This window comes from Pongo abelii, chromosome 8 (genome assembly GCF_028885655.2).
Source record: "Pongo abelii isolate AG06213 chromosome 8, NHGRI_mPonAbe1-v2.0_pri, whole genome shotgun sequence".
Classification (NCBI taxonomy): domain Eukaryota; kingdom Metazoa; phylum Chordata; class Mammalia; order Primates; family Hominidae; genus Pongo; species Pongo abelii.
In genome coordinates this window covers 47,811,459-47,837,798 of record NC_071993.2, presented here as the reverse complement: position 1 = coordinate 47,837,798, position 26,340 = coordinate 47,811,459, and the positions used below count along the sequence as shown (strand labels likewise).

Here is a 26,340-nt window from a genome sequence, read left to right as displayed (position 1 = left end):
TGATTCTCCTACCTCAGCCTTCTGAGTAGCTGGGAATACAGGTGCCTGCCACCATGCCCAGCTAATTTTTGTATTTTTAGTAGAGACAGGGTTTCACCATGTTGGCCAGGCTGGTCTCAAACTCCTGACCTCAGGTGATCCGCCCGCCTTGGCCTCCCAATAATTTTTTGTATTTTAGTAGAAATAGGGTTTCACCATGTTTCCCAGGGTGGTCTCGAACTCCTGAGCTCAGGTGATCTGCCTGTCTCGGCCTCCCAAAATGCTGAGATTACAGGTGTGAGCCACTGTGCCTGGCCACAATATTATTTTTATCATAGGTACTGATACACATTGATTTTTAGCTAATTCTAACTGCTTATTAATATCAATAAAAATATGCAGATCATCTTGTTATTGAAGCTCTATGGATCTGTGAGCTCAGGGGAGATGCCTCCATGTGCAGTGGGAAGCCTCAAGTGCAGCATGCCTGGCATCTCCTGCTCAAGACAGAGTGCAGGCAGGGAGCTTGCTGGGCATGTTTGCAGGAGGGAGACTAGACTGAGGCATGAGAAACAATCTGTCACCCACACCCACCAGTGCTTTCACGCCTGAGTCAGACCAGAGCTTTTCAGATGTTACTGTGCACACACGTCATCTGAGATCGTGTAAAGTGTGAATTCTGATTCCGTGGGTCTGGAATAGGACCTGAATTTGCATTTCCCCCAATTTTTCCCATACATATTTTAATATTCTCAAATTCCTAAGAATGGTGGAAAACATGAAGGAAAGCCATGCGCAGACAGAAACCAAAGAGTAATCTCTTGCAGAGAGAACTAAAGACTTTTGACTTAAAAATTTCCCAGTCCAGGGCAGGGTGCCGTGGCTCATGCCTATAATCCCAGCACTTTGGGAGGCCAAAGCGGCTGGATCACCTGAGGTTAGGAGTTTGAGACCAGCCTGACCAACAAGGTGAAATCCTGTCTCTACTAAGAATACAAAAACTACCCACTACCCAGCTGTGGTGGCAGGTGCCTGTAGTCCCAGTGACTCAGGAGGCTGAGACAGGAGAATTGCTTGAACGCGGGAGGTGGAGGTTGCAGTGAGCTGAGATTGTGCCATTGCACTCCAGTCTGGGTGACAGAGCAAGACTCCATCTCAAAAAAAAAAAAAAAAAATTTCCCAGTCCAGGCTGGAAGATGGCTAGCAGAGGTGACACTTTAAGAAACAAACCAGAAATGAAAGCAAACACACCCCAAACCTCGACCTCCCCTCTGACTCCTGTTCAATCTCCCCACTGGCACCTCCTCCAGTCTTTGATAAAGTGTGGAACATCCTCACCCTCTCCCATTCCTTATCTCTGATTCACAATTTCCCATCTTGATTCTCCAGTCTCTCTTTCCTACCATCTCCTTCTCCCCTGTGACCTCCTCACTTAGTCAGCAAGTTCTCTATGTCCAAAAAGCCATGGGAAGTTTTTCAGATCTTGGAAGTTGTCACTCGCATCCCCTTCCTTTAGTGAATCTCTCTAACCCCTCACTTCAGAAAAACCCCCAAGGCTTCTGATTCTTCAGTACTTTCTCCTTATACTCCCGGGGTTCTCCTCACTTGACAGAGAATTCAGTGGATCTATCAATCAGGTGAATTTGTCCTCCCCAGCACTCACCAGACTGCTCACTATGTGCTGATCTCCTGAGCAACCAAGTGGGGAGAGAGAAACCTGGCTTCATGAGTACCCTGGCCAGTGGATTCAGGGCTGAATCGCCTCTGCTTGTAGATAATGTATGCTTATTTCAGCTGCAATTTGTATATGAGATAACCCTTCCCTTAAGAACTCCTTATAAAGTGAGAATTGTGCATCCTGTTCCCACTGAGGAGGCCTACATAGAAAGCTAAAGACTGAGACATCAGGCGGCTGCCCTGAGGAAGAACCTCACTCTGTCATTACGCAGTGAGTGGGCAGGGGTCCTGGCATGGTGGAAGCAGGAGCCTCTGTGAAAACCACCCCTCCTCTAGTCACAGAGAGGATAGCCTGTGGGCCTGCCCTGAGGGGACCTGTGGGGCTCTCAGCTGGGGAAATGAGGAAACAGACACTGATCCTGGCCTCCGCTCAGGACTCACTGGGCTAGAAGCTGAGTCCTCCCTGGGACCCTGCAGAGCCTCAAGCCAGGCTGAGCACAGGCCCACGCCTCCCAGAAATGACACCCAGCCACAGGGCAGCAGGAAAGACCCAGCGAGGGTTTGGTTGGCCAAGGATTTGCATGAAGGGCCCCTGTTTCTCCACGGTCTGGAGGGTGGATAAGAGGCCTGCAGCATGGCTGCCTCGGCACAGCACTAGGGTTATCTGGACAGTGGCATACACCCTACTCCTCCTCTTCATCCTCCTCCTTCAAGGGACAGGCCAACATGGTCCTTGGCATCCTGATCCCTGGCTCACTCATGGTGGAATTTTCCCCTCTTCTCCTTCCTCCACGATGTAATGAGTTTGTTTTCAGGTTCCCTCTCCCAGCCAGGGAGTCTCCGCCAAGCTCACCTGCACACTGAGCAGTAAGCATAGCACCTACACCACTGCATGGTAGCATGGCCAGGGAAGCCCCTTGGTGTGTGATGTGGCTTAAGAGTGATGGAAACCACGGCAAGAGGGACGGGATCCCTGACCACTACTCAGGCTCCAGGTCTGAGGCTGACCACTCCTTAACCATCTCTAACATCCAGTCCCAGGACAAAGCTGACTGTATCTGTGGTGTATCTCACAGCACTGCAATGCCATGTGAATGAAGCACAGTGACACAGATGAATGGAGATGTGGGACAAAAACTGTTTTCTCCACTACGAAGTCTGCCACACAGCTCTCGGAAAATGTCTGGTGTCATAAATTCCAGGAAATGTTGACGGATTTTTTGTTGTTCCTGTTGTTTCCTTTTCAATTTTGTGAGGAGTGACATAGATGCATTCTGATTCCTGCCAAGAGTTCCCTGGGAACCAGTTTGCTACACAGATCTTCAGTAATGCTGCAAATATTACAACAGATCTTGACACCCCTGCTGGTCATTGTCTCTGCATGGGGGATGCAAGGCCATTCACTCTCCTCTTCAGATATAAACACTGGGACTCAGCTACATGCCTCCCTCCTACCACATCGTGGTTCATCCTAATGACCACCCTTTGAAGATAACACCTTTATCTTTTTTTGACAATTTTAAAAATAATTTCTATTTTTATCTTAAGATTCATGGGGTACATGTGCAGTTTTGTTACATGGGTATACTGTGTGATGCTGAGGTTTGGGGAACGGTTGATTCTGTTATTCATGTAGTGAGCATAGAGTGCAACAGGTAGTTTTTCAACCCTTGCCCTGTGTATGTTTAACCCAGAAAGTCCAAATTTGGTTTTCACATTTTGAAACTAAACGTTTCATTCAATGTCCCCTTTTCAACTGGTTTCTCCGTTGTTTGTGTGTAATGTTATGAATGGCATGAGATTCAGTTTTTGGTGTGGATCTCTGGATGAAGGCTATCAACCTTTCTAATCTGTGTAATGCTCTGTGCCCAGTTAATCATGGAGTCTGTATCCAAAAGTACAAACACTGAGTGACCACTGGGACTCAACACCTTCAACCTGGTATCAATAGAAAGCCTGTATCTGCATCACAGATGTGAATCCACAACAAATCCTTCCCATGGCTTGGAAACATTTCTCTATACCAGGCTGTCTCCCAAGAGAATCTCAACAAAGAATCATTCTGAACTCAAGTCAAAGGATCCCCTTCAAGCATTGTTTAAGCAGAACTCCTACCCTGGCATACCAACCAGAGAGCAACTGGCCAAAGAAATCGGCAGTCTGGAGTCTAGGATACAGGGGGGCTTGTATTTCCATTTCATTTCCTTGGAGTCAAAGAAAAAAGACAAGCTGGGCTAAGCAGTCTCCAGTCATACCATGTTAAGAATGAACTGAAAGTAAGACCCCTATCTCTGCCTTTTACCAATCATGGGAACATGTGGTCTGGTGTATTAAATTGGGCCTTTCTCCTGGTAGGAGAAAATTAAATCATATTTGCATGCTCTAGAGGATATAGGTAATATGGTCACCATGATCATGATAAGTTGTCATTGATACCTGGCACCAATATTATAGAATGCTCAGATAATAGGTAATATTGAGGACAGTGAGGTCAAGGCTGCCATAAAGTCTTGTTTCTCATCCCATGGTTTTTGTTTCTTTTCTACTGTTTTGTTTTGAGACACAGTCTCACTCTGACACACAGGCTGGAGTACAGTGATGCGATCTCAGCTCACTGCAACCTCCACCTCCCAGGTTCAAGCCATTCTCATCCCCTACACTCCCAAGTAGCTGGGATTACAGGTATGTGCCACACCTGGCTAATTTTTGTATTTTTAGTAGAGATGGGGTTTTGCCATGTTGGCCAGGCTGGTCTTGAACCCCTGGCCTCAAGCGATCCCCCCACCTTGGCCTCCCAAAGTGCTGGGGTTACAGGAGTGAGCCACTGTGCCTGGCCTCTACTGTTTTTATGTGGGCTTTACACACTGCAGAGTTTAATGCCTGATCCCATTTTGGAATATTTTGAGTGGAATAATGGATATAAAAATAAAACCGGCTGGGCGCGGTGGCTCATGCTTGTAATCCCAGCACTTTGGGAGGCCAAGGTGGGTGGATCACGAGGTCAGGAGTTCAAGACCAGCCTAGCCAAGATGGTGAGACCCCCGTCTCTACTAAAAATACAAAAATTAGCCAGGTATGGTAGCGGACCCCTGTGGCAAAGAATTGCTTGAACCCAGGAGGCAGAGGTTGCAGTGAGCTAAGATCACGCCACTGCACTCCAGCCTGGGTAACAGAGCGAGACTGTCTCATTAAATAAATAAATAATAAAATAAAACCATTCTGTTTCTCCAGTTAAGAAATAGCTGGAAAGATCACAATCACACCAGGAGAAGTGTATCCAGACTGTCAACAACTAAGTAAAAGGGACTCTGTTGAAGAAAAGTCTATGGTCAGGGTTTTATATCAAATGCTATAATCCTGAGTAAGCCCTGGGATACAGGGATCTGAGTTTCAGGCAGGCCAAGTGAAGACATATTTCCTTCTCTTTATGCACCCAGTCCAGGTGTCAGAGTGCTACATCAAATCCCAGAACGAAAGTGTGGCCCAGGCTGGGGGCAGTGGTTCATGTTGGTAATCCCAGTGCTTTTGGAGGCTGAGGCAGGAGTTTGAGACCACCCTCGCCAACATGGTGAAACCTCGTTACTAAAAATACAAAAATTAGCCAGGCATGGTGGCATTTGCCTGTAATCCCAGCTACTCGGGAGGCTGAGACAGAAGAATCACTTGAACCCAGGAGGTGGAGGTTGCAGTGAGCCCAGATCGCACCATTGCACTCCAGCCTGGGCAATAAGAGTGAAAATCTGTCTCAAAAAAAAAAAAGTGTGTCCATGGGAAGACATGGAGATTGGCTGGAGCATTGGCAACCAGCCCACTGGAATTGACGGTGTGGAAGGAAAGCACAAGAAACCATGTGGAATGAGGTTGGATCCGCCAGGGTGTTCACTAATGTATTTGTTGCCCCCACATTTCCAGCCATGTTTAAGACTTCTTTCCTGATCGTATTTGAAGTGACATATTGAGAGAATAGATGAAACAGTTTTACAGACTGCCTGGGACATAAGAGCAAGTCAACAGGTATTGCTTGTCTTTTAGGATAGAATCCTTATCGTGAGTTATCAAGTCCCCACATGAAACACTAAGGAATGATTAAAAGCACATTCCTGGCTGAGCATGGTGGCTCATGCCTGTAATCTCAGCACTTTGGGAGGCCGAGGCGGGTGGATCACCCAAGGTCAGGAGTTCAAGACCAGCCTGGCCAACATGGTGAAACCCCGTCTCTACACAAAATACAAAAATTAGCCAGGACATGATGGTGCATGCCTGCAATCCCAGCTACTCGGGAGGCTAAGGGAGGAGAATTGCTTTAACCCGGGAGGCGGAGGTTGCAGTGAGCTGAGACCGCACCATTATACTCCAGCCGAGCATTGCAGAGAGACTCTGCCTCAAAACAAACAAACAAAAAACTGCATTCCTCTACGCCCTCCAGTAAGGAGGAGGCAGCCACAGGGTTTGATTATGACAGTCACAGTCTATTCAGAGTTAGGTTTTTGGCTCATAGGAGTCTCCTTATCTAGTACAGCATCTGGAATGAATGAACTCTGTGGTACATATGAATGATTCCAGGCTCAGCAGTAAGTATTGGTAATTAGTGAGCTCCTCTTTAAATGAATTTTCATCAGAGGTCCCTTCACATGGATTGCATGTTATGAAATGCCTTTGATTATGGGGAGATGACAGACAGCCAAGGAAAGTCAGTCAGTCCTTGACCAAAGCCTTTGTGAGACCTAAAGAGTGAGAGGGAGGCAGAAAGAGCAAGTGAGCGTGAGACAAAAACAAGTGTGGGGTGGGGAAGAGGTGAAGGAAGAGTGGACACACACCCGTCGGCCAGTTCTGGCTTTAGGATGCCAACCAGTGTCTCCTAACCCAGGGACCTTTCCTTTGAAGACCACAGATGGGACAGAGAAGGAAGTGATTCTTGGTGTTGAGCTCAAATAGATACTTAAAATTATGTAGACTAAATCGGATAAAACTTGAATCTTCTTTTCGCACTTAGATTTGGCCTCAAAACCAGAGAAGACACCTGAGGCTGAGCTGGCTGCAGTGTGGATGCTCCTCGGGAGGACAGCAGCTCCAAGGACACGAGAAGCCTCAGCCCTGAGCCCCAGGTGAGTCCCCAGCAGTGCCAGTGCACTTCCTCAGTGCACCTCTTTGAAGTAGAAACATCTCTTTAGGTTATTTCCAAATTTGTTGCAGAGAACGCTGATGTCTCTTCCACAGCACGCTAGTGTTGGAGATGTGACCACCATCACCACCTCATGGGAAGGTAGTTTGGAAGAAGGGAAGGCCATGGATCTTTCAGTCCTGGTGTGGCAGGCAGTGCAGAGTCCTCTTCTTCCAGCACTGCAGGGGTTTAATCCGAGGTCCAGGATCACTGCATGAACACCTCAGAGGCCTGGGAGGGAATAAGCATGGTGAGAACAATATTTGAAAATGTCGGTCTTAGGGTTGATGTGAACATGGCCTGAAAGCCCTCTTTTCTTGTGTTTTCCTACAGAATGCTTAACCAAAGGAGGGAGACAAAAGTGATGCCATCACTAAACCACAGACAGGTGTCCTCCTTCAAGCTTTTCAGAGGAACCGATTCCCTGGAACTTCCATCAAGGAAGAGCTGGCAAAACAAACAGGCATTCCAGAATCCAGAATCTAGGTAAGTTTTCTGTCTGTGGTGCACAATTTGGGTACTAGATAAATGGGAGGTGGTATCTTCAAAGAAGTTGAGAGTTCTTTGTTATGAGGGTGCTGTCTTATGTGTCTTATTCATCTTATGTCATATGTGTCTTATGTCTTAAGTGACCTTTATCTCCATCCCAGGCTTCTAGGCACTAGACAACAGTATAGATCTTGCCCCTCCACTAACCCCCAGGTGTGATAATCTAATAGTCTAGGGTCTTCATTTTTGTGGGAAAATCTTGCCATTCTAGCAAATCAATGTGGCATCCATTCACGGGCCAGTGCAATAATTCCCTTAACTCATCCATATTTTGCAGACTAAATGTTATGTACAGACAGAATCACCGAGATAAAGCCCAACAGATGTCACTTCTGCCTCACAGATGAGGGAATGAAGCTGGAACCTCTTACATCTTCTGACATCCTTGTTTCCCTTTCTCTTAGATGTGGGCTCAGAACCGAAGAGCTCAGCCCACAGGCCAGAGCAGAGGCAGCCCTGTGAATTCCCTGACAGCCCCAGTCACAGACCTCACCCTACTGCTCAGCTGCAGCACAGCAACCTGTCCATTGCCCAAGCAGCTCTGCACACAGTCCTCCCTCCAACTCCCCCAACAGCCATTGGTCATCTGTACCAGCCCTTCCTCCACTAAGCAGGTCTGTGGAGGCTGTGTGAGCCAGGCACCAAGGGCCATCCTGCACCAGTCCACCTGGGTTGTGCCAGGAGATCTCTCCTCTCAGGACCCATGTGTCAACAGTACCAACTCTTGAAGGGGTACTCTCACCCACTTAATCTCCTTTCTGGGAAGTGTACCAATGAAATTCACAGAATGACAAGTATAGTGATGGCACTAGCCTGGGAGTTCTGCCCTTCAAGGACGCTACTCAGCCTCCGTCTGGTCATCCTGAGCAAGGATCGCAACAACAAGGTCTGCAAGACAGCCCACTTAAGCAATGGTGGCTGTGAGCAGTCCCAGGGTGTGGTGATCAAATTGCCACCTGGGGACAGGGTGCTGCTCCACAACGTGCTCACATGGACACACCTGCAGCAGCCTAGGGCATGGCCAAGCAAGGGGCCATCCCTTTCCTTTGAGCTTTTTTTTTTTTTTTTTGAGACAGATTTTTTCTCTTGTCACCCAGGCTGGAGTGCAATGGCGCCATCTCGGCTCACTGCAACCTCCGCCTTCTGGGTTCAACCAATTCTCCTGCCTCAGCCTCCTGAGTAGCTGGGATTACAGGCACTCACCATCATGTCCTGCTAAATTTTGCCTTTTTAGTAGAGACGGGGTTTTATCATGTTGGCCAGGCTGGTCTCAAACCCCTGACCTCAGGTGATCCACCCACCTTGGCCTCCCAAAGTGCTGGGACTACAGGTGTGTGAGCCATTGTGCCTGGCCTCACCTCATGCCTTTTAGATGAACTCCTGACAACCTCAGAGTTTCAGAAATCAGCATCACCAGTTAGGATTAGGACAGGAGAACCCTCCATGGCCTGCAGCCAGGAAGAGTTTCAGGCTCTGCTCGATGCCCTGCAGAGCTCACTAGGGCTTTGGGTTTAGGAGGGAGAAGGCGTCTTTCTCACCATCCCATCCGGCTCCTCCTCAGGATGAAGAAGTTGTGTGACCCACAAGAGGATAAACAAGGGGACACACCATGTTCTGGAACAAGACTAAAGCAAGAGGACACTGACCACTTGGAAACCCAAAAGGAGCATCTTTTCTCTGCCTTGTGGACACCACTTTAGTCTCTGGCCTCACTTCATGGCCTACGTGATTGTTTCTAAGCTCCAGACTGTCCTGCAGGCACCACGGACACCAGGCAGTGGGTACCTTTTCTGAATCCTAAGAAGCCAAAGTGTTTTTATAATGAACACGACCTCTCCCTGCGATCATCACATCCTGGGCAGTCTGGACAATGCACTAACTAGAACTGAACCAAGGAGAAAATAGGTAAGAGAGACACATCCACACTTCACTCCCTTTGGTGGGTTCACAGGGTGAGCCTGAAGTCAGGCTGATGCAGAGAAAATGGGGGTGCTATATTTCGTCTTGATGTCAGTTCATCACAAAGGGTGTGCATCTTAGCTCTTACCAGAGAAGATGGGAACTAGAAGTTATCTCACTAGGTATCTACCAATGATTGATAACACAAGCTTAGATGCGTAATACTGAATAGTGTTCACATGTAATCCTCCCTTTAAACATGTAGACAGAAAACATGACAAGGAAATGCAAAACAGCAACTCCATGAAATCACTGAACAAAGTAGGATGTTCATCTTCTGACACTGTTAGCATTATGTATATATTTACATGTACCTTGCTGCCCTTTTTGTTATAAATAAATTTTTTGGCAAGTTTAAGCCTCTTGGTTGTCTTTGTGTCTCCTCTCTTCCATTCAAGTGGTACCTTCTGAGAATACATCACAGATTACCAAGCTGTGTGTGCTTCCACTAGTGCCTTAAAAATATCTTTAAAAAGGAAATGTGATTTATCAAGATGCCTGTCTTTCCCACAATTATTTCATTCATTTGTGCTGTCTCTTTCCATGTGAACCTGTGGGACCAGAGTCAGGATGCCTTGTTCTAGTTCACAGCTTGAATCTGCAGATGCCAGTCTGTTATTACTACACACAGATACAGATGCATTTTGCTTTAGGGTTTCTCTAGGGTGTGCATACTCCAAACCCAGTGTTTACTTCCAGATGATTGGCACAAGATAATTTTCCTCAGAATTTTTTTTTTTTTTTTTTTTTTTTTGAGACGGAGTTTCACTCTGTCATCCAGGCTGGAGTGCAGTGGCACCATCTCAGCTCACTGCAGGCTCCGCATCCCAGGTTCATGCCATTCTCCTGCCTCAGCCTCTCGAGTAGCTCCGGCTACAGGTGCCTGCCACCATGCCTGGATTTTTGTATTTTTAATAGAGATGGGGTTTCACCGTGTTAGCCAGGATGGTCTCGATCTCCTGACCTCATGATCCACCCACCTCGTCCTCCCAGAGTGCTGGGATTACAGGCATGAGCCACCGCACCTGGTCTTTTCTTTTTCAAAGAGACAGAGTCTTGCTCTGTCACCCAGGCTGGAGTGCAGTGGCACCACCGTAACTCACCGCAGCCTTGAATTCCTGGCCTAAGCAATCCTTCAGATTAACTATTAACTGGGGTATTATAAATTTCTCTCCCAGCCCCACCTCACCTACACATAGGCTGCATGCACACACATGCACACACAGTCATACTAGTCTTACAGTTTCCCCTGAAAATAATCTGACAAATGTCTTAGGCAGCATTGGGACCATGCCATTAGGTGTTGAGTTTGATTTTTTCAGTAGTGTCCCAACATATTCCTCATATGCAGAGATGAGAGTGTAGCATGGCCAAATGCCAAATTTCCAAGAGACATTTTGTCTTCATCCATTTGTGGGAACCATGGACTATAACAAACCACCTGAGACTAGGTCGTTTATAAACAATAAAAATTTACCTCTCACAGCTCTGGAGGCAGGGAAGTCCAAGATGAAAGCGCCAAAATGAAAGGTGAGTATCTTGTGGGGACCAGGTCTCGGCTTCAAAGGCAACCCCTCCTTGCTGTGTCCTCTTGAGGGGAGTGACACTGAGCATGTCAGAAAGGGGAGGGGCAAAAAGGGGCCTAGTGTGTTCTCTCCAGCTGGCTCCTAAGATCACTAATCATTCATGAGGTGGAGTTCTCATGACCTTACCACCTCCCAAAGGCCAAACTTTTGCAAGCTGTTGCACTGAGGATTCAGTTTCAACATCACTTGCTTTTTGTTTTGTTTTGTTTTGAGATGGAGTCTTGCTCTCTTGCCCAAGCTGGAGTGCAATGGTGCCAACTCGGCTCACTGCAACATTCACCTCCTGGATTCAAGCAATTCTCCTGCCTTAGCCTCCCGAGTAGCTGGGATTACAGGTGCCCACCACACCCAGCTAAATTTTGTATTTTTAGTAGAGATAGCATTTCACCATGTTGGCCAGGCTGATCTTGAACTCCTGACCTCAAGTGATCCTCCTGCCCCACCCTCCCAAAACGCTGGCACTTGTGCTCGGCCTCCCAAAGTGCTGGGATTTCTTCTTGGCCTCTCAAAGTGCTGTGATTTGTTGAGCCACTGCACCTGGCCTCAACATGACTTTTGGAGGGGACACAAACACTCAAAGCACAGTGGATGTCACAGTCACTCTCCCTATGCTCAGGGTAAGGTCATATAGGCTGTGGCCCAGGTGAAGGCCATCAGGTCCCATGATTCCAAGGTTCACCCTGTGGCATGTTGGCAACTAGCAGTGCCAGGCCATGCTCAGGCACACTGGTGAGGGTTTTGCATTGGGAGAGCAGGAGAGTTACTTCCTCTGGTAATCTGGTGAGAACTGGTACCTTTTTCTCTTCTCATCAGCACCTGGACCATGGGCCACCATGCATGTGCATCTTGACATTCTTAGGGGTCAGGAAAACATGTGTGGTGGCAGCAAGTGATGGAGCAGCACAGGGTGCAGGTACTACCCTCCTGAATGCCTCCTCAGGCAACTGGAGTGCCACACTCACCTCTCTCAGTTGTCTCATGCCTTTCCACAAACCTCACAATAGGCCATCTGCATGCACAACCCAGGGGTGTGCAATAACAAACAACAGTCTATAGGGATGTTCCATGCAGTCAGTGATGATAATCAGAGAGCTCCAGCCAGTCCTTTGGAAAGTGGGGCTCAAATGCTGACCAGTTTGTGTGCAGTGTGATCACTACCTTTACAGGTGGGAGCCTCAGAGACCAGCTGCCAAACAGGCTGAGCCCAAGTCAAGTCATGCAGGGATACAGCCAATGGGAGAGCACTCTTGTCCTGAACACAAGAGCATTTTAGCATGGGAAGAGATGTGACACTCACCTCCCCTAAGAAAAGTGCATTACAGCACAGGCCAAGTGCAAACCTGCCAGCAACTGGTGGTTCTGTCCAAGAAGCCTTTGCCATAATATGGAACCTGTCAGTTAGCCAAGAGCAGTTAGTTAAAATTGGACTAGATGACCCTGGCTTTGGATGGGCCATCTTGTTTATGCCAGTGGTTGTAACTGCTTCCTTTTCACCCTGATGGTGAAGGAGGGATCCCCACTCTGATGCTATAGAAAGGTTGAACACTGAACACCTGACACTGAACAGTTAAGATCTAGGTGAGTTTGTCAGTCACACCAACTCTCAGAAAGGTGAGGAGGACACCACATGCTGGGCAGAGCCACAAAGGGTTCCACTTGGGAGCAGAGTGGAAAAGAAGGGGTTGTGGTGAGCAGCTGTATTATCCAGAGAGTACAGTGACCACTGTTTGCTGTGGGAGGATGTGAGGGGTTTGGTGAATAATTCCAAGAGCTGGTAGGGAAGCAGATCTTACTACTTAGGAATAAGCAGGAACTGTGCCTGGCCCCCCTGACAGGGAGGACTGTCTGCTAAGGTACCTCACCTGTGGAAGCAGAGTGGGGATGGAAATGAGTTTAGGTCATTTGAGGCTCTTTTGGCTTCAGATGTCAAGAGAACCAAGAATACTAGTCCTTAATTTCAACTCACAGTTACCATAATTTAAAATATATTAAGGACATATAAAAGCAATTCAAATATTCATTAATGGTGATTTACAGGTTCAGTCAGAAACACACGACTAACAAAAGAACACCTTAGTACAGAAACAAGATGTTCCTCAGGGTTGGTTGGTTATTTTCTTATTTATTTACTTAATACACTTCATTTTTAGAGTAGCTTTAGGGTTACAGAAAAATTGAGCAAAAAGTACAGAGAATTCTCACATAAACCTTTACCCCCCCATCCTCCACAGGTTCACCAATTATTAACATCTTACATCATTATGGTTCATTTGTTACAACTGATGAGCCAATAGTGGTACATTATTATTAACTGAAGTCCAGAGTTGATATTAGGGTTTACTCTGTGTTTTCTGTTCACTGTTTTCCATTCTCTGCATTTTGACAAATTACAGTACCCTAGAGAGTACTTTCACTGCCCTAAAAATCACCTCTCTACCTGCCATCCTTCCTTTCCCCTCAACTCTCAGCAACCACTGGTCCTTTGACTGGCTCGTTAGTTTTGCCTCTCCCAGAATGTCATATAATTGCAATCATACAACATAGAAAGCCTTTTCAGACTTGTTTTCACTTAACAATAAGCATTTAGGGTTCCTATATGTCTTTTAATGACTTGATGTCTAATTCTTTTTTATCATATACCTGAGGACTATATTCTGCAACCCTGCTATAATTGCTTATTAATGTCAGCAGGTTTTTATTGTTTATTTAGAATTCTCTACAATCATGTTATTTGAGAACAAAGACAGCTGTATTTCCTCCTTCCAAATTTATGTGCATTTTATTTCCTTTTTTTTTTTTTTGGTATCACTGCATTAGATAGCACTTCCAGTACAATGCTGAAAAGCAGGGGTGTTCCTTGCCGTGTTCTCAATCTTAGTAGGAAAGCATCTAGTTGGAAACATCAAGGATGATGCTAGCTGTAGGGTTTTTTGTAGTAGTTCTTCATCAAACTCAGTAAGTTCTCCTGTATTCCTTCTGTGTTGAGAGGTTTCATCATGAATGGATATTGGATTTTGTTAAATGCTTTTTCTGTACCTATTGATATGATCATATTTAATCTTTGAACTGCTAATGCATGCAATGGATTGCACCAAATATCAAATGTTGAACAAGGCTTGCATTTCTGATTTGCTAATATTTTGAGGATTTCTGCATCTGTGTTCACTGGAAATATTGATCTGTAGTTTTCCTTTCTTGTAATGTCTTTGCCTGGTTTTGGTATTAGGGTAATACTGGCCTCACAAAATGATTTGGGAAGTGTTATCCCTGCTTTTATTTTCTGAAAGAGACAGTAGAGACTTGGTATCATTTCTACCTTAAGTATCCCAAAAAATGCACATCGGTGAATCCATCTGGTCCCAGCACTTTTTTTGGAAGGTTTTATTATTATTTTTATTGAGATGGAGTCTCACTCTGTCACCCAGGCTGGAGTACAGTGGCACAATCTTGGCTCACTGCAATCTCCACCTCCCAGGTTCAAGCGATTCTTCTGCCTCAGCCTCCTGAGTAGCTTGGACTATACATGCACGCCACCACGCCCGGCTAATTTTTTTGTATTTTTAGTAAAGTCAGGTTTTCACCATGTTGACCAGGCTGGTCTTGAACTCCTGACCTCGTGATCCACCTGCTTCGTCCTCCCAAAGTGCTGGGATTACAGGTGTGAGCCACCGTGCCTGGTCTTGGAAGGTTATTAATTACTGCTTCAATTTATTTAATAGATATATATGCCTATTGAGGTCTACCTTGCATGAGCTTTGAGAGAATGCATCTTGCAAGGAATTGATCCATTTTAGCTAAGTTATCAAATTTATGGACAGAGTTGTCCATATTTCTTTCTAATCCTTTTGGTGACCATAGGATCAGCTATGATGGCCTCTTTCACTTTTGGTATTAGCAGTATTTGTCATCTGTTTTTTCTTAATCTAGCTAGAGGTTTATCAATTTTACCAACCTTCTCAAAGAACAATTGTGGGTTTTATTGATTTTCTCTTTTCAATTTCACTGATTTTTACTCTAATTTTTTTCCAGGTTACTTTGGATTTAATTTGCTCTTCTTTTTCTAGTTTTCTAAAGTGGAAGCTTAGATTACTTGTGTAATCTAGGGTCACCAGACTGTATAATCTTAGGTTATTTGTATGATCTGATCATGTAATGTAGTGTACAATCTTGACACTGTCAATAAAAGCCCCATGCCAGCTTATTCTGGCTCTGCTCCAGCCTCAACCCTCCTCTTCATATTCTCAAAAGTCTCTGAGGGCCCAGATACCTGTCTGGGTACAATGAGCCATGAAATGACAGTCCAACAGCCCTGGGCAGCAACTGGGCTGTATGTGTGGGCCTCTTTCCAGAGGCCTGTCTTGGAGAGCAGCTGCTTAGAGAAAATTTGGACTATCACTTACACTGAAGGCTGGAGTGTTCACATACGTACCCTAGGCACTTCATGGCATGGGATGAGCCACAGGTAGGAAGAGAAAGGGAGTAACATGGAGGCAGGTCTAGATCTTCACACATACAGGATAGATTTTTTTTTAGATAATTTGTTATTTTGATTTATAACTTTTAAATGGATAAACATTAGCTCTGTGGGTCTCTTTTTAAATTGTTTCAGAACATGACAAACACCTGGGATGGGCCTGATGAAGTAACCACTACCAAATTAGGATACCTACTTCCTATTCACAATTATGTTAAATACCATTATGCATATGAAACACACGATTTATATCACATACCACTTGTACATATGTAAGTCCTATGAACTTCAGGGATAATTCACAGATGTGTTTAATGTTATTGCCCTGATTATTCAATTTATCTGTGCTTTACAAAAAGTTTCATAGTCAAGTGGATGCCAGGGATAGGGTTGCAGAAAGGGTGTGATTATTAATACAACAAGGGAACTACTTGAGGCTAAATCCTGATTCCTTTGTAATCCTGAAACAATACAGATCTCAGACTCCTTTTCCGTTCTATAAACTAATTGTTTTGATGGTTACTCAAATGTAAAAGTGGTAAAAGTTTGATATAACTACACACACACACACACACACACACACACAAACACACAGGGTGCACGCAAACCATAGCAAAATCTGACTAAGTCTGTATCTACTAGCAAGGTAACATCGATTTCTTGGACTTGACCATATACTATGATTATATATTATCCTTAGAGGAAGCTTGGTGAAGGGTACATGGGAATTCTCTGTACTCATTACAACTTCTTGTGAGGTGATTATAATTATTACTTTTTAAAAAATTCTTAAAGCTTTACATTCCACAATGTACATCTATAAATTATTGTTAGGTACCCTAAAAAATATTATGGTATCAAACTCAAAATAGAACTTGTCATATTTTATTTCTAAGCAAAATTTTCACTTTAGATTTCTTAAATTGACAATTTTCTCCTCAGTGTAAACTCTAACATAATCCTATTTGTAGTTTTGCCAAAAACTTTCACAAATTCAAAAAAATCTGTGAGGTTTTATGCCAGTATTAACCATCTGATATTCAACAGAATATCACTTCCTAACAAAAGCTGTCCTATAGCTGTTGCAGTCTATGGGTTTATCTCCTACTGTTACTTTGGAGTAACATAAGGCGAGTTTGTGGATAGTTATTGAACATTCAGGATGTCAACAGGGCTTTCTCCACATTGTGAATACTCTGAGGCATTACGGAGGCTGACTTGTGGATGGAAATTTCTAATATCCAATTCATTCATAAGGTTTTCCTCCTATGTGTGTTCTCTGATGTACAATGAGATTTGACTTTTGAGAGAAAGTTTTCCTGCATGTGTTACATTCATAGGGCTTTTCCCCTGTATGTGATCTCTGATGTTTAGCAAGGTCTGATTTATGGTAAAAGATTTTTCCACATTCATTACACTGACAAGATTTCTCTCCTGTGTGAGCCCTGTGATGTACTGTGAGTGATGACTTGTGACTGAAGGATTTCCCACATTCATTGCATTCATAGGGTTTCTCCCGCGTGTGCTTTCTCTCATGTAAAATAAGTCCTGACTTCACACAGAAAGATTTTCCACATTCATTACATTTATAGGGCTTTTCTTGTGTATGGGTTCTCTGATGTACAATTAGAGCTGACTTATGGCAGAAAGCTTTTCCACACTCATTACATTCATAGGGTTTCTCCCCTAAGTGAATTCTCTGATGCTGAGTGAGTTGTGACTTCTGGCAGAAGGTTTTTCCACATTCATTACATTCATGGGGTTTCTCCCCTGTATGTGTTCTGTTATGTTTAGTTAGGTATGATTTATTGTAAAAGATTTTTCCACATTCATGACATTCATAGGGTTTCTCCCCTGTGTGTGTTCTATAATGTTGAGAGAGGGTTGACTTATGGCTGAAGAATTTCCCACATTCAGGACATGCAAAGGGTTTCACTCCTGTGTGCATTCTCTGATGTACTGTGAGGTCTGACTTCAAGCAGAAGGTTTTCCCACATTCATAACATTCATAAGGTTTCAACCCTGTATGAATTATCTGATGCCTGGTGAGTACTGACTTGTGGTAGAAAGTTTTCCCACATGCATTACATTCATAAGGTTTATCTCCTATGTGAGTTCTCTGATGCTGTGTAAGATGTGACTTTTGACAAAAGGATTTCCCACACTCAAGACATTCAAAAGGTTTCTCACCTGTGTGAGTTCTCTGGTGTACTGTAAGGTGTGAATTCATAAAGAAGGATTTTCCACATTGATAACATTCATAGGGTTTCAGCCCTGTGTGTGTTCTCTGATGTTTAGTGAGGTCAAATTTCTGGTAAAAAGTTTTCCCACACACATTACATTGATAGGGTTTCTCCCCTGTATGTGTTCTCTGGTGTAATGTGAGGGCTGACTTATGGCTAAAGGCTTTCCCACATTCATTGCATTCAAAAGGTTTCTCCCCTGTGTGTGATCTCTGATGTTTAGTGAGGTTTGACTTCTCCCAGAAAGTTTTGCCACACTCATTACATTGAAAGTGTTTCTCTCCTGTGTGCATCCTCTGATGTCGAGTGAGATGTGACTTCTCCCAGAAAGCTTTCCCACATTCATTACATTCAAAGTGTTTCTCTCCTTTATCACCTTTCTGAAGCGTGACAGACACAATTTCCTCCTGAAATTGTTCCCACTTTCACCACAATCATAGTGTTTCACAGGTACCCCATGATGTCTAGGAAGGGTGGACTTCACACATAAGAACTTCTCACAGTCACTAAATTCATAGTGACTGTCCTTTGACGGAGGTATCTGATGGAACAAGAGGGATGAACTATCACAGAAAGTTCTCCCAAATTCATTATATTCACAGTTATTCTCTTCTGTGTTCTCTCTCTTCCATTTGTTGAATACTGCCTTTTCAAGGAGGGTTTCCTGAGATATACTGTATTCAAAATTGTGCTCTAAAGTTTGAATCTTCTCATGCTGCAAAGTGCTCTCGTGATGATTCAGAGTGTTCCTATTTTTCAAAACTTCATTTTTCTCTCGAGTATGAGTTTCATCATGCTTAATATTGAGTAACAATTTCCCACACGCATTAAATTCATCAGACTTTTTTCCTAAATAGTTTCTCTTACTGATAACCAATTCTGAAACAGTGTTGAAACTCATTCCACATGAGTCACACTGACAGAATATTTTTCTGGAAGGAAAAGAACTTACGTCCACGTTAAATGGTATTCCTGTTACATTACCTTGTTCCTTAGTCAGCATTTCATTATTGATGAATACAACTTCCCACAAATGTTTAGATTGGTTTTCTTGGCTCCTCTCTTTCAGGTGATCAGCTGTCCAGACTTCTACAAACAAACAAAATTAATCTTACCATATAAATACCAAAACATCTCTTAGGGAATGAAATCTCTATACAAATGCCCTATGTTGTGGCTGACTCTGGTTTTTTGGCCAATTTCCAGAGATGAGCATAATTGCATGTGCATATTTTTTTGTATTTCATGAGTTTGGGGTAAAAAAAACAAAAAAAAAACCAGAAACAAAAGGCCTAGGCTAGTGGAAAAACAGAGAGGAAATTAACTATTTGAATGCACACATTTGGTTTCTAATGTAAGAATAATAATACCAACTGCTTACATCTGCATTTCCGCATGCATCCCCCCAAGAACTATAAGGGTCAGCATAAGTGGAGCAAATAATATTATCTATAGCAACCCATGACTTTAGCATAACTAGGAGATGGAGAATATTACTAATTTCAAATCACCACTATGCAATAGATATTCAAATACAGCAAAAAGTGACAGCCCATGCCTACAAAGAGAGTCAGCCAGAGACTGTGGTGATCACATGGAATAGAGGAGACAGACAGCCCAGAGAGGATGAAACAAAAAACTACTCCCAGACAGGGAAAGTTTTACTATGAGTGGGAAAATACTCAGAAGATGTCTGAGTTCACGTAGATTAAACCTCAGGCTACTGGGAAATCCAAGAGAAGAGACTTGGATTGTATGCAAACTAAAGAGGCAAAGGGTAATCAAACTCAGGAATGAAGTTGTAAAGAGGACAGAGTAATCACAGAAAATAAGACTTGTAATTCAAGTCTTATTAAAGACTTATTAAAGACATTCCTTATTAAGGAATCTGTCACAGACTAAACTGTGCCCCCCAAAAATGTGTATGTTAAAACCCCAACCTCCAGTGTGACTGTATTTGAAGATGGGTACTTTAAGGAGATTAACTAAGGTTTAATGGGGTCATAAGGGTAAGAGTAATGCAATGGCATTCAAGTCCTTATAAGAAGAGGAGAAGACTGGAAAGCACATGCATGAGCTCTCTTTCTCCCCTTACCCACCACACCCAACCACTAGTCATATGCACAGAGAAAAGGCTGTGTGAGCACACCAGAAGAAAATGCCATCTGCAAACCAAGGAGTGAGAACTCACCAGAAACCAACCCTGTTGGCACCTTGACTTTAGACTTACAGCCTCCACAACTGTGAGAAAACTTACTTAAGCTACCCAGTCTGTTGAATTTTGTTACAGCAGCCTGAGTAAACTAAAAAGGAGCCAAATGGGAAACTACACTTGACTGAAACTTGAATAAACAGCATTGTAAAGGAGAATGAAACAGAAAAAAGGGAAGAAACAATAATTTTAAAAGAGTAAGAATAAAGAAAATTGGATCAGAAAGAAAGTTCTGGATAAAGCTGGTCTACAATTAAATACATAAAATTATAATATAGTACATATGTTACTGCAGTCCTTAAAGAAGAAAAAAGAAAACAATGGAATAAATCTAATATTAAAAAGTATAATCGAAGCAAACTGTCCAAAAATAAAAGACCTGATCCATGATGGTTCCTATTCAAAAGAACCATCATGAACCTGGGAAAACGGTTCAGCAACAGTTTTCTCTAAAACATATCTTAATAAAACTACTAGATGTTAAAATTGAAGAAAAAGTACTCTGCACAAAAGGACTAAGTCTCAGCAAACTTTTACTTTGATAATGAGTCTTGAAATCAGGTAATATTATACATACGACTCAGCTTTTATTTTTCAAAGTTTTAGTTATTCTAGTTCCTGTGTATTTCCACATAAGGTTTAGAATTACATACTCAATTACTACAAGAAATCCTGCTAATTACTACATGGAATTATATTATTTTAAATATATAAGTCATTTTAATGACAAAACATGTCAGCAATATTGAGCTTTCTGACATAAGCAGGGAGTTCACTTGTTTAGGTCTTCAATTTCTCTCTGCAGTGGATTATTGTTTCTAGTGTGGTCTTTCACATCTTTTGCCAGACATAGCTGTAAAAAAAATATTTTTGATACTACAGCAAATAGAACTTTTAAAAACTGCAATTTCCAGTTGATCATTGCTTATAGAAGATTCATTTTTACATATTTTTCTCCTGTCACCTAGCTACTCTTAATAATTCTAGTCATTCTTTTTCCCATATCTTGGGAGACTCCATTAGATTTCCTATATAGATAACCATATCTTCTGTGAATAAAGACATTTCTACTCCTTTCCACTCTAGTCTCCTTTCTTTTTCTTCCCTGGTTATACTAGGTTGTATATACTATACTGTCAAGTATGAGTGGACGTCCTTGTCATGTTCCTGATATTGGAAAGAAATCATTCCGTTTTTCACAATTATATACAATGTCAATTGTACATTTTCTATAGATGACTTTTATTAGATTAAAGAGTTATCTTCTATTCCTCATTTGAGAGTTTTAATCAGAAATGGATGCTAAATTTTGTCAAATGCTTTCTCTGCATATATTGAAATGGTCATATGGGTTTGACTTTTTTTCGATTTTTTTCATTTTAATACAGGGCAGAGATGACTACATAATTGATGGGGCCAGTGCAAAATAAAAATGTGAGGTCAGTTACTCAGAATGTATAAAAAGAAGTATAGTAAAAAGTAAATAAATTATGCTTTTTTCTTTTAACATATTTTACTACTTGTAAAATGTAATAGGTATAATAGTAATATAAAACAACATAAATTTACAAATCACAAGAAACAGTTTTGTTGTAATAACTTTAAATAATACAGTAATTACTAATAGTTTGTCAATATGATATCTTGATTGATCATAAGATTTTCTGGGACTCTTTTTGCAAATTCATTTATTAAGTCATCAAAATTTATATTTTTAGCAACTTCATTTTCAATATATAATTCAAAGTAACGACCCTTGGCAAATGCAAGATAAGTAATTTTTGCTAATTTTTAATTTTGAGAAAGTTGATTTTTCAGCTGATGCAATCATTAGGGACCTGTTGGTTCTTTATACGTTGTGACAATATGGGCTAAATTTCTGATTTCTGATACATTACTGCACAATAAAAGTTAAAAAAAATACAAGTTTTGGTATATATAGACAAAGACTGGAGTAGCAGTTCCCTGAAATTAATTTTTCATGAATATTAGTTTTGTACAAAACTGAATTCAATTTTACATGTAAATTTATACAACGGCATTTTAATGTTTCCTCTGACATTTCCTATATCTTGTACAAGAAACCAAAAATGGCTTCATGATTTGCATATAATTGGAAACACCTGTTTATGCAGTGTATTGCTGTATTTTCAAATGCAAAAAAAACTATTTTTAAAGTTGATGTCTTTGTTAATACTTGATTCATCAAAAATTTTAAATGAAAATAATGTTCTCTCCCATCAAATGAAATTCCTATTTCTAAGCCTGGGGATATTTGCTTTGCAATGTTGCAGCAGTTCTTAACACCAGAGAATCTACACTCCAAAGAATTCTAGTAACTGCCTAGTGTGCCTTAACACGATGTCCACAAGTATGCTTTTATTTTCTAATACTTTACTGACCATGATGACTGCCTGAAAGCTGGAGGTTACTGTCCCAGTATTCAGCCCAGAAAATTAGTATTTCCTAAGAAGGTCAGAGGGACAGACTTAGGGGACAGACAAACCAGCCTCACTCTGTGGGTCCTCTCTGGGGTGCAAATGTTCATGAGTTTGCTGCTGCTGCAACCATTGCAGACAAAGGTCATGGCCTTGGCCACCCACACACAATTCCAGGACACTCCCAGGCCATACTACACAGACCAACAGCTGAGTAGGGCACTGCCTCTCAAGTATCCTGTCTACTTGCACACATAGTCCAGTGTCCATCAGACTTCACATACAAATCACAAGTTCAAAGATAAAACTGTGAAGAACTTCAAGATGGCAACAGCAGGGTATTAAGTGAAGTACAGGATCCCTTCTTACAAGAGTGTAGCAACATGTGACTGCACAGGTCACCTAGCCATGAAGTTGGCCGAGACACAGGGAATTACACTGACTGCTTTTCAAATGTTGAAAAAGCCTGCCAGGGATTAACCACACTTGGTCATGAGGTATTAACCACCTTGTTATATACCACTGGTTTCTAATCCCTAGTGTTTCTGAATTTATGTTCATGAAGGACACTGGTCTACAGCTTTCTTTCCTTGCAATGTCTCTGTCTGGTTTTGTTATTAGGGCAATGCTGGACTCAAAGAATGATTTAGGAAGTATTCCCTCTTCTTGAATTTTCTGGAAAAGTCTGTATAGAATTGGTACTATTAATTGTTTGCTGGAATTCACTACTGAAGCATCGGGGGCCTGGGGTTTTCTTTGTGGAAAGGTTATCTATTTGTTTTGGAGTAAGCCATAGTAGCTGTTTATTTGAAGGAAACTTCATTTCATCAAAATCGTCAAATTGATAACTTATAGGTATAGTATTCCCTCACTTCCTTCATAATATCTATAGAATCTTCAGTGACACATCATTCTTTTTGATATTGATAATCTGTTCCACCTAGAAGTTTATCCATTTTATCGATCTTCTCAATGAAACAGCTTTTGGTTTCACTGATTTTCTCAACGGTTTTTCTGGTTCTACAGATTATATTGTTCTCCATTTTGTTTTTTGTTATTTCCTTTCTTCTACTATTATATGGATTTGTCTTCTTTTCTACATTCTCAAAGTGGAAGTAGCTAAGACCATTGATTTAGACCTTTCTTCTTATCCAACACAAGGTTAAACTTCATACATGTGTATACGAGATATAAACATATGTATAAATACATACACATATGAAATTCCCTCTATGTGAAATTTACACATTATATATTTAATATATATTACACATAATACATTATATCCCATATATGAGAAACTTCATCTATGCATTTACATATTGTGGAAACTTCATATATGCATTTACATATGATGGGTATATATGCACACAATACAAATACACACAATGCTTATTTGTGTCGCATAAGAAAGATCTCAAATCAATGACCTCAGGTGCTTCTACCTTAAAAAGCTAGAAAAAAGCAAATTAGACCCAAAAGTAAGTAGCAAAAAGGAGTAAGGATCAAAATGGAGAACAATGAAATCAATGAGTATTGTATGTATTTTATATTTCCTATAAATTTCCTATATGTAAATTTCCCATAAATTCCATTTTCATTAACCCAAAGTTCAAAACACTTTCTAATTTCCTCTTTGAATTCTTCTTTGAAGCATCCATTATGTAGACTTATATTCATTTTCCAACTATTAGGGATTTAATAGATACTTCTGTTATTGATTTTTAATTTAACTAAATTTAAACCCCTTATGGTGGGAGAAAATATATGACTTCAATCCTTTTACATTTATTAAGATTTGCTTTATAATCAAGAATCTGATTTACTTTTGTTAATATATTCATTCATCTGCCCTTGAAAAGAATGCATATTCCACTGTTTTATTTGGGGAGAAGGGTGCAGAAGAATATTTTATAAATGTCAATTAAGTTATTTAGGGTTAAGTCTATTATATCTTTGCTCCTTTTCCATTTCCTGTTTTATCAATTATTAAAAGGATGCTAAAACCTCTGATTATAACTGTGGATCTATTTCTCCTTCCAGGTCTATCAGATTTTGCTTCAAATATTTTGCAAATCTGTTACTAAGTTTAGGATTGTTAAATCCTCTTGATGAAATGATCTCTATCAATATGAAAAAAATCTTTATCACTTGTATTCCTGGCTCTGAAAGCTACTTCATCTGGCTGTCACAGCACTGCAGCCTTGTGAATAATTTTACCATTCTACATCTTTTCCCATTCTTTTTGTTTATCTATTTGTCTTTGAATCTAACATGTTTCCTTTCTGGCAGCATGACTGGATCTTATTTTTATTTATCTTATCCAGAAATCTCTGCCTTTAAATGGGGTGTTATACACCATTTATATTTTCTGTGATCATCAATGTTTATAAAAGCTTTAATCAGTGTACTTTTCAGTAACAGTATATATATGAACCTTCCAATAGTATATACTTTACTTCTTTTTCATAGCCTTTTTAGGCTGTGATTGTCATATATTTTCAATATACGTTATAAACCCCACAATATATTTGATGTTATTTTTGTATAAAGTAAATATCCTTTTTAGAGATTTACATAAAGAAAAATATCTTGTATACATATCCAAGTAGTCAACATTTCCTTTTCTTCATCCCCCTGAGTAGATCTAGATTTCCATCAGACATCAGAACATGTCTTGTGATGCAGGTCTGCTGGAGAGGAAATCTTTCAGCTTTGTTTAACTGGAACGTCCTTATTTCCTCACTGATTCTTATAGTTATTTTTACCAAGTATATAACTCTACATTGAGTTTTTTTGCTTTTAAAACTAAAAATAATGTTCTACTATTTTCTCTGTTGCCTCATTTAAGAAGAAATCTGCTATCATCCCTACCTTTGTTCCTCCATAAAACATGTCCTTTGGCTGCTTTGAGGACTTCATTTTAACACTGATTTAGAGCATTCTGGTTATGATTCATGTGGCTTGGTGTAGTTTTCTTCATGCCTCTTGTGCTCAGGGTTTGATGAGCTTCTTAGATCGGCAGGTTCCCAACACATTTGGAAATTTTTTCATTATTCTCAAAATACTCTTTTCTGTTCTTATCCCACTTTCCTTTTAGAGACTCCAATTCCATGTGTGTTAAGAGACTACTTGAAGTTCTCCTAAAGCTCACACGGGCTTGCTTTTTTATTTTTTTTGAGACACAGTCTCACTCTGTCACCAGGCTGGAGTGCAGTGGTGCAATCTCAGCCTCACTGCAACCTCCGCCTCCCATGTTCAAGTGATTCTCCTGCCTCAGCCTCCTGAGTAGCTGGGACTACAGGTGCCTGCCACCACACCTGGCTAATTTTTGTATTTTTAGTAGAGACAGGGTTTCACCATGTTCGCCAAGATAGTCTTGATCCCTTGATCTCGTGATCCACCCGCCTTGGCTTCCCAAAGTGCTGGGATTACAGGCATGAGCCACTGCAACCAGCTCAAGGGCTTGCTTATTTTTCAAATATGCTTTTTCTCTGTTTCATTTGGATAGCTTCTATTACTATGTTTTTAAGTTCAATAATCTTTGTCTTCTGCAATGTTTAAACTGCCATTAATTCTTGCTCTATGTGTTATGTATTTTTTTTGGGGGGGGGAGACAGGGTCTCACTCCATCACCCAGGCTGCAGGGCAGAGGTGCAATCTTGGCTCACTGAAACACCCACCTGCCAGGCTCAACTGATCCTCCCACCTCAGCCTCCCAAGTAGCTAGGACCACAGGCATGCACCACCACACCCAGCTAATTTTTTTGTTGTTTCATTTTTGGTACAGATGAGGTTTCATCATGTTGCCCAGGCTGGTCTCGAACTCCTGAGCTCAGGAGATCCACCTGCCTTGGCCTCCCAAAGTGCTGGCATTACAGGTGTGAGACACCAATGACTGGCCATGTATTTTTCATCTCAAGCATTATAGTTTTCATTTCTAGAAATCTGATTTCTATCTTTTCTGTTATACTGAATTTCGATTTGTTTTTTTTTTAAATCTTCTCTACTTAAGTTTTAGAACATATGGAACCAAATTACAGTACTGTTTTCAATGAACTT

General features: G+C 41.6%; 1 protein-coding gene across 1 annotated transcript; it reads right to left on the bottom strand.

Annotated features, from left to right (window-relative positions):
- Nucleotides 1-16,221: 16,221 nt before the first annotated feature.
- LOC129048435 (zinc finger protein 33A-like) lies at nucleotides 16,222-18,795 on the bottom strand. Its single transcript, XM_054523240.2, is given in 3 exon segments — nucleotides 16,222-16,648; nucleotides 16,650-18,016; nucleotides 18,019-18,795. Coding segments are annotated over 3 exon segments (2,097 nt in total). The 5' UTR covers nucleotides 18,632-18,795; the 3' UTR covers nucleotides 16,222-16,531.
- Between the last annotated feature and the right edge of the window lie 7,545 nt (nucleotides 18,796-26,340).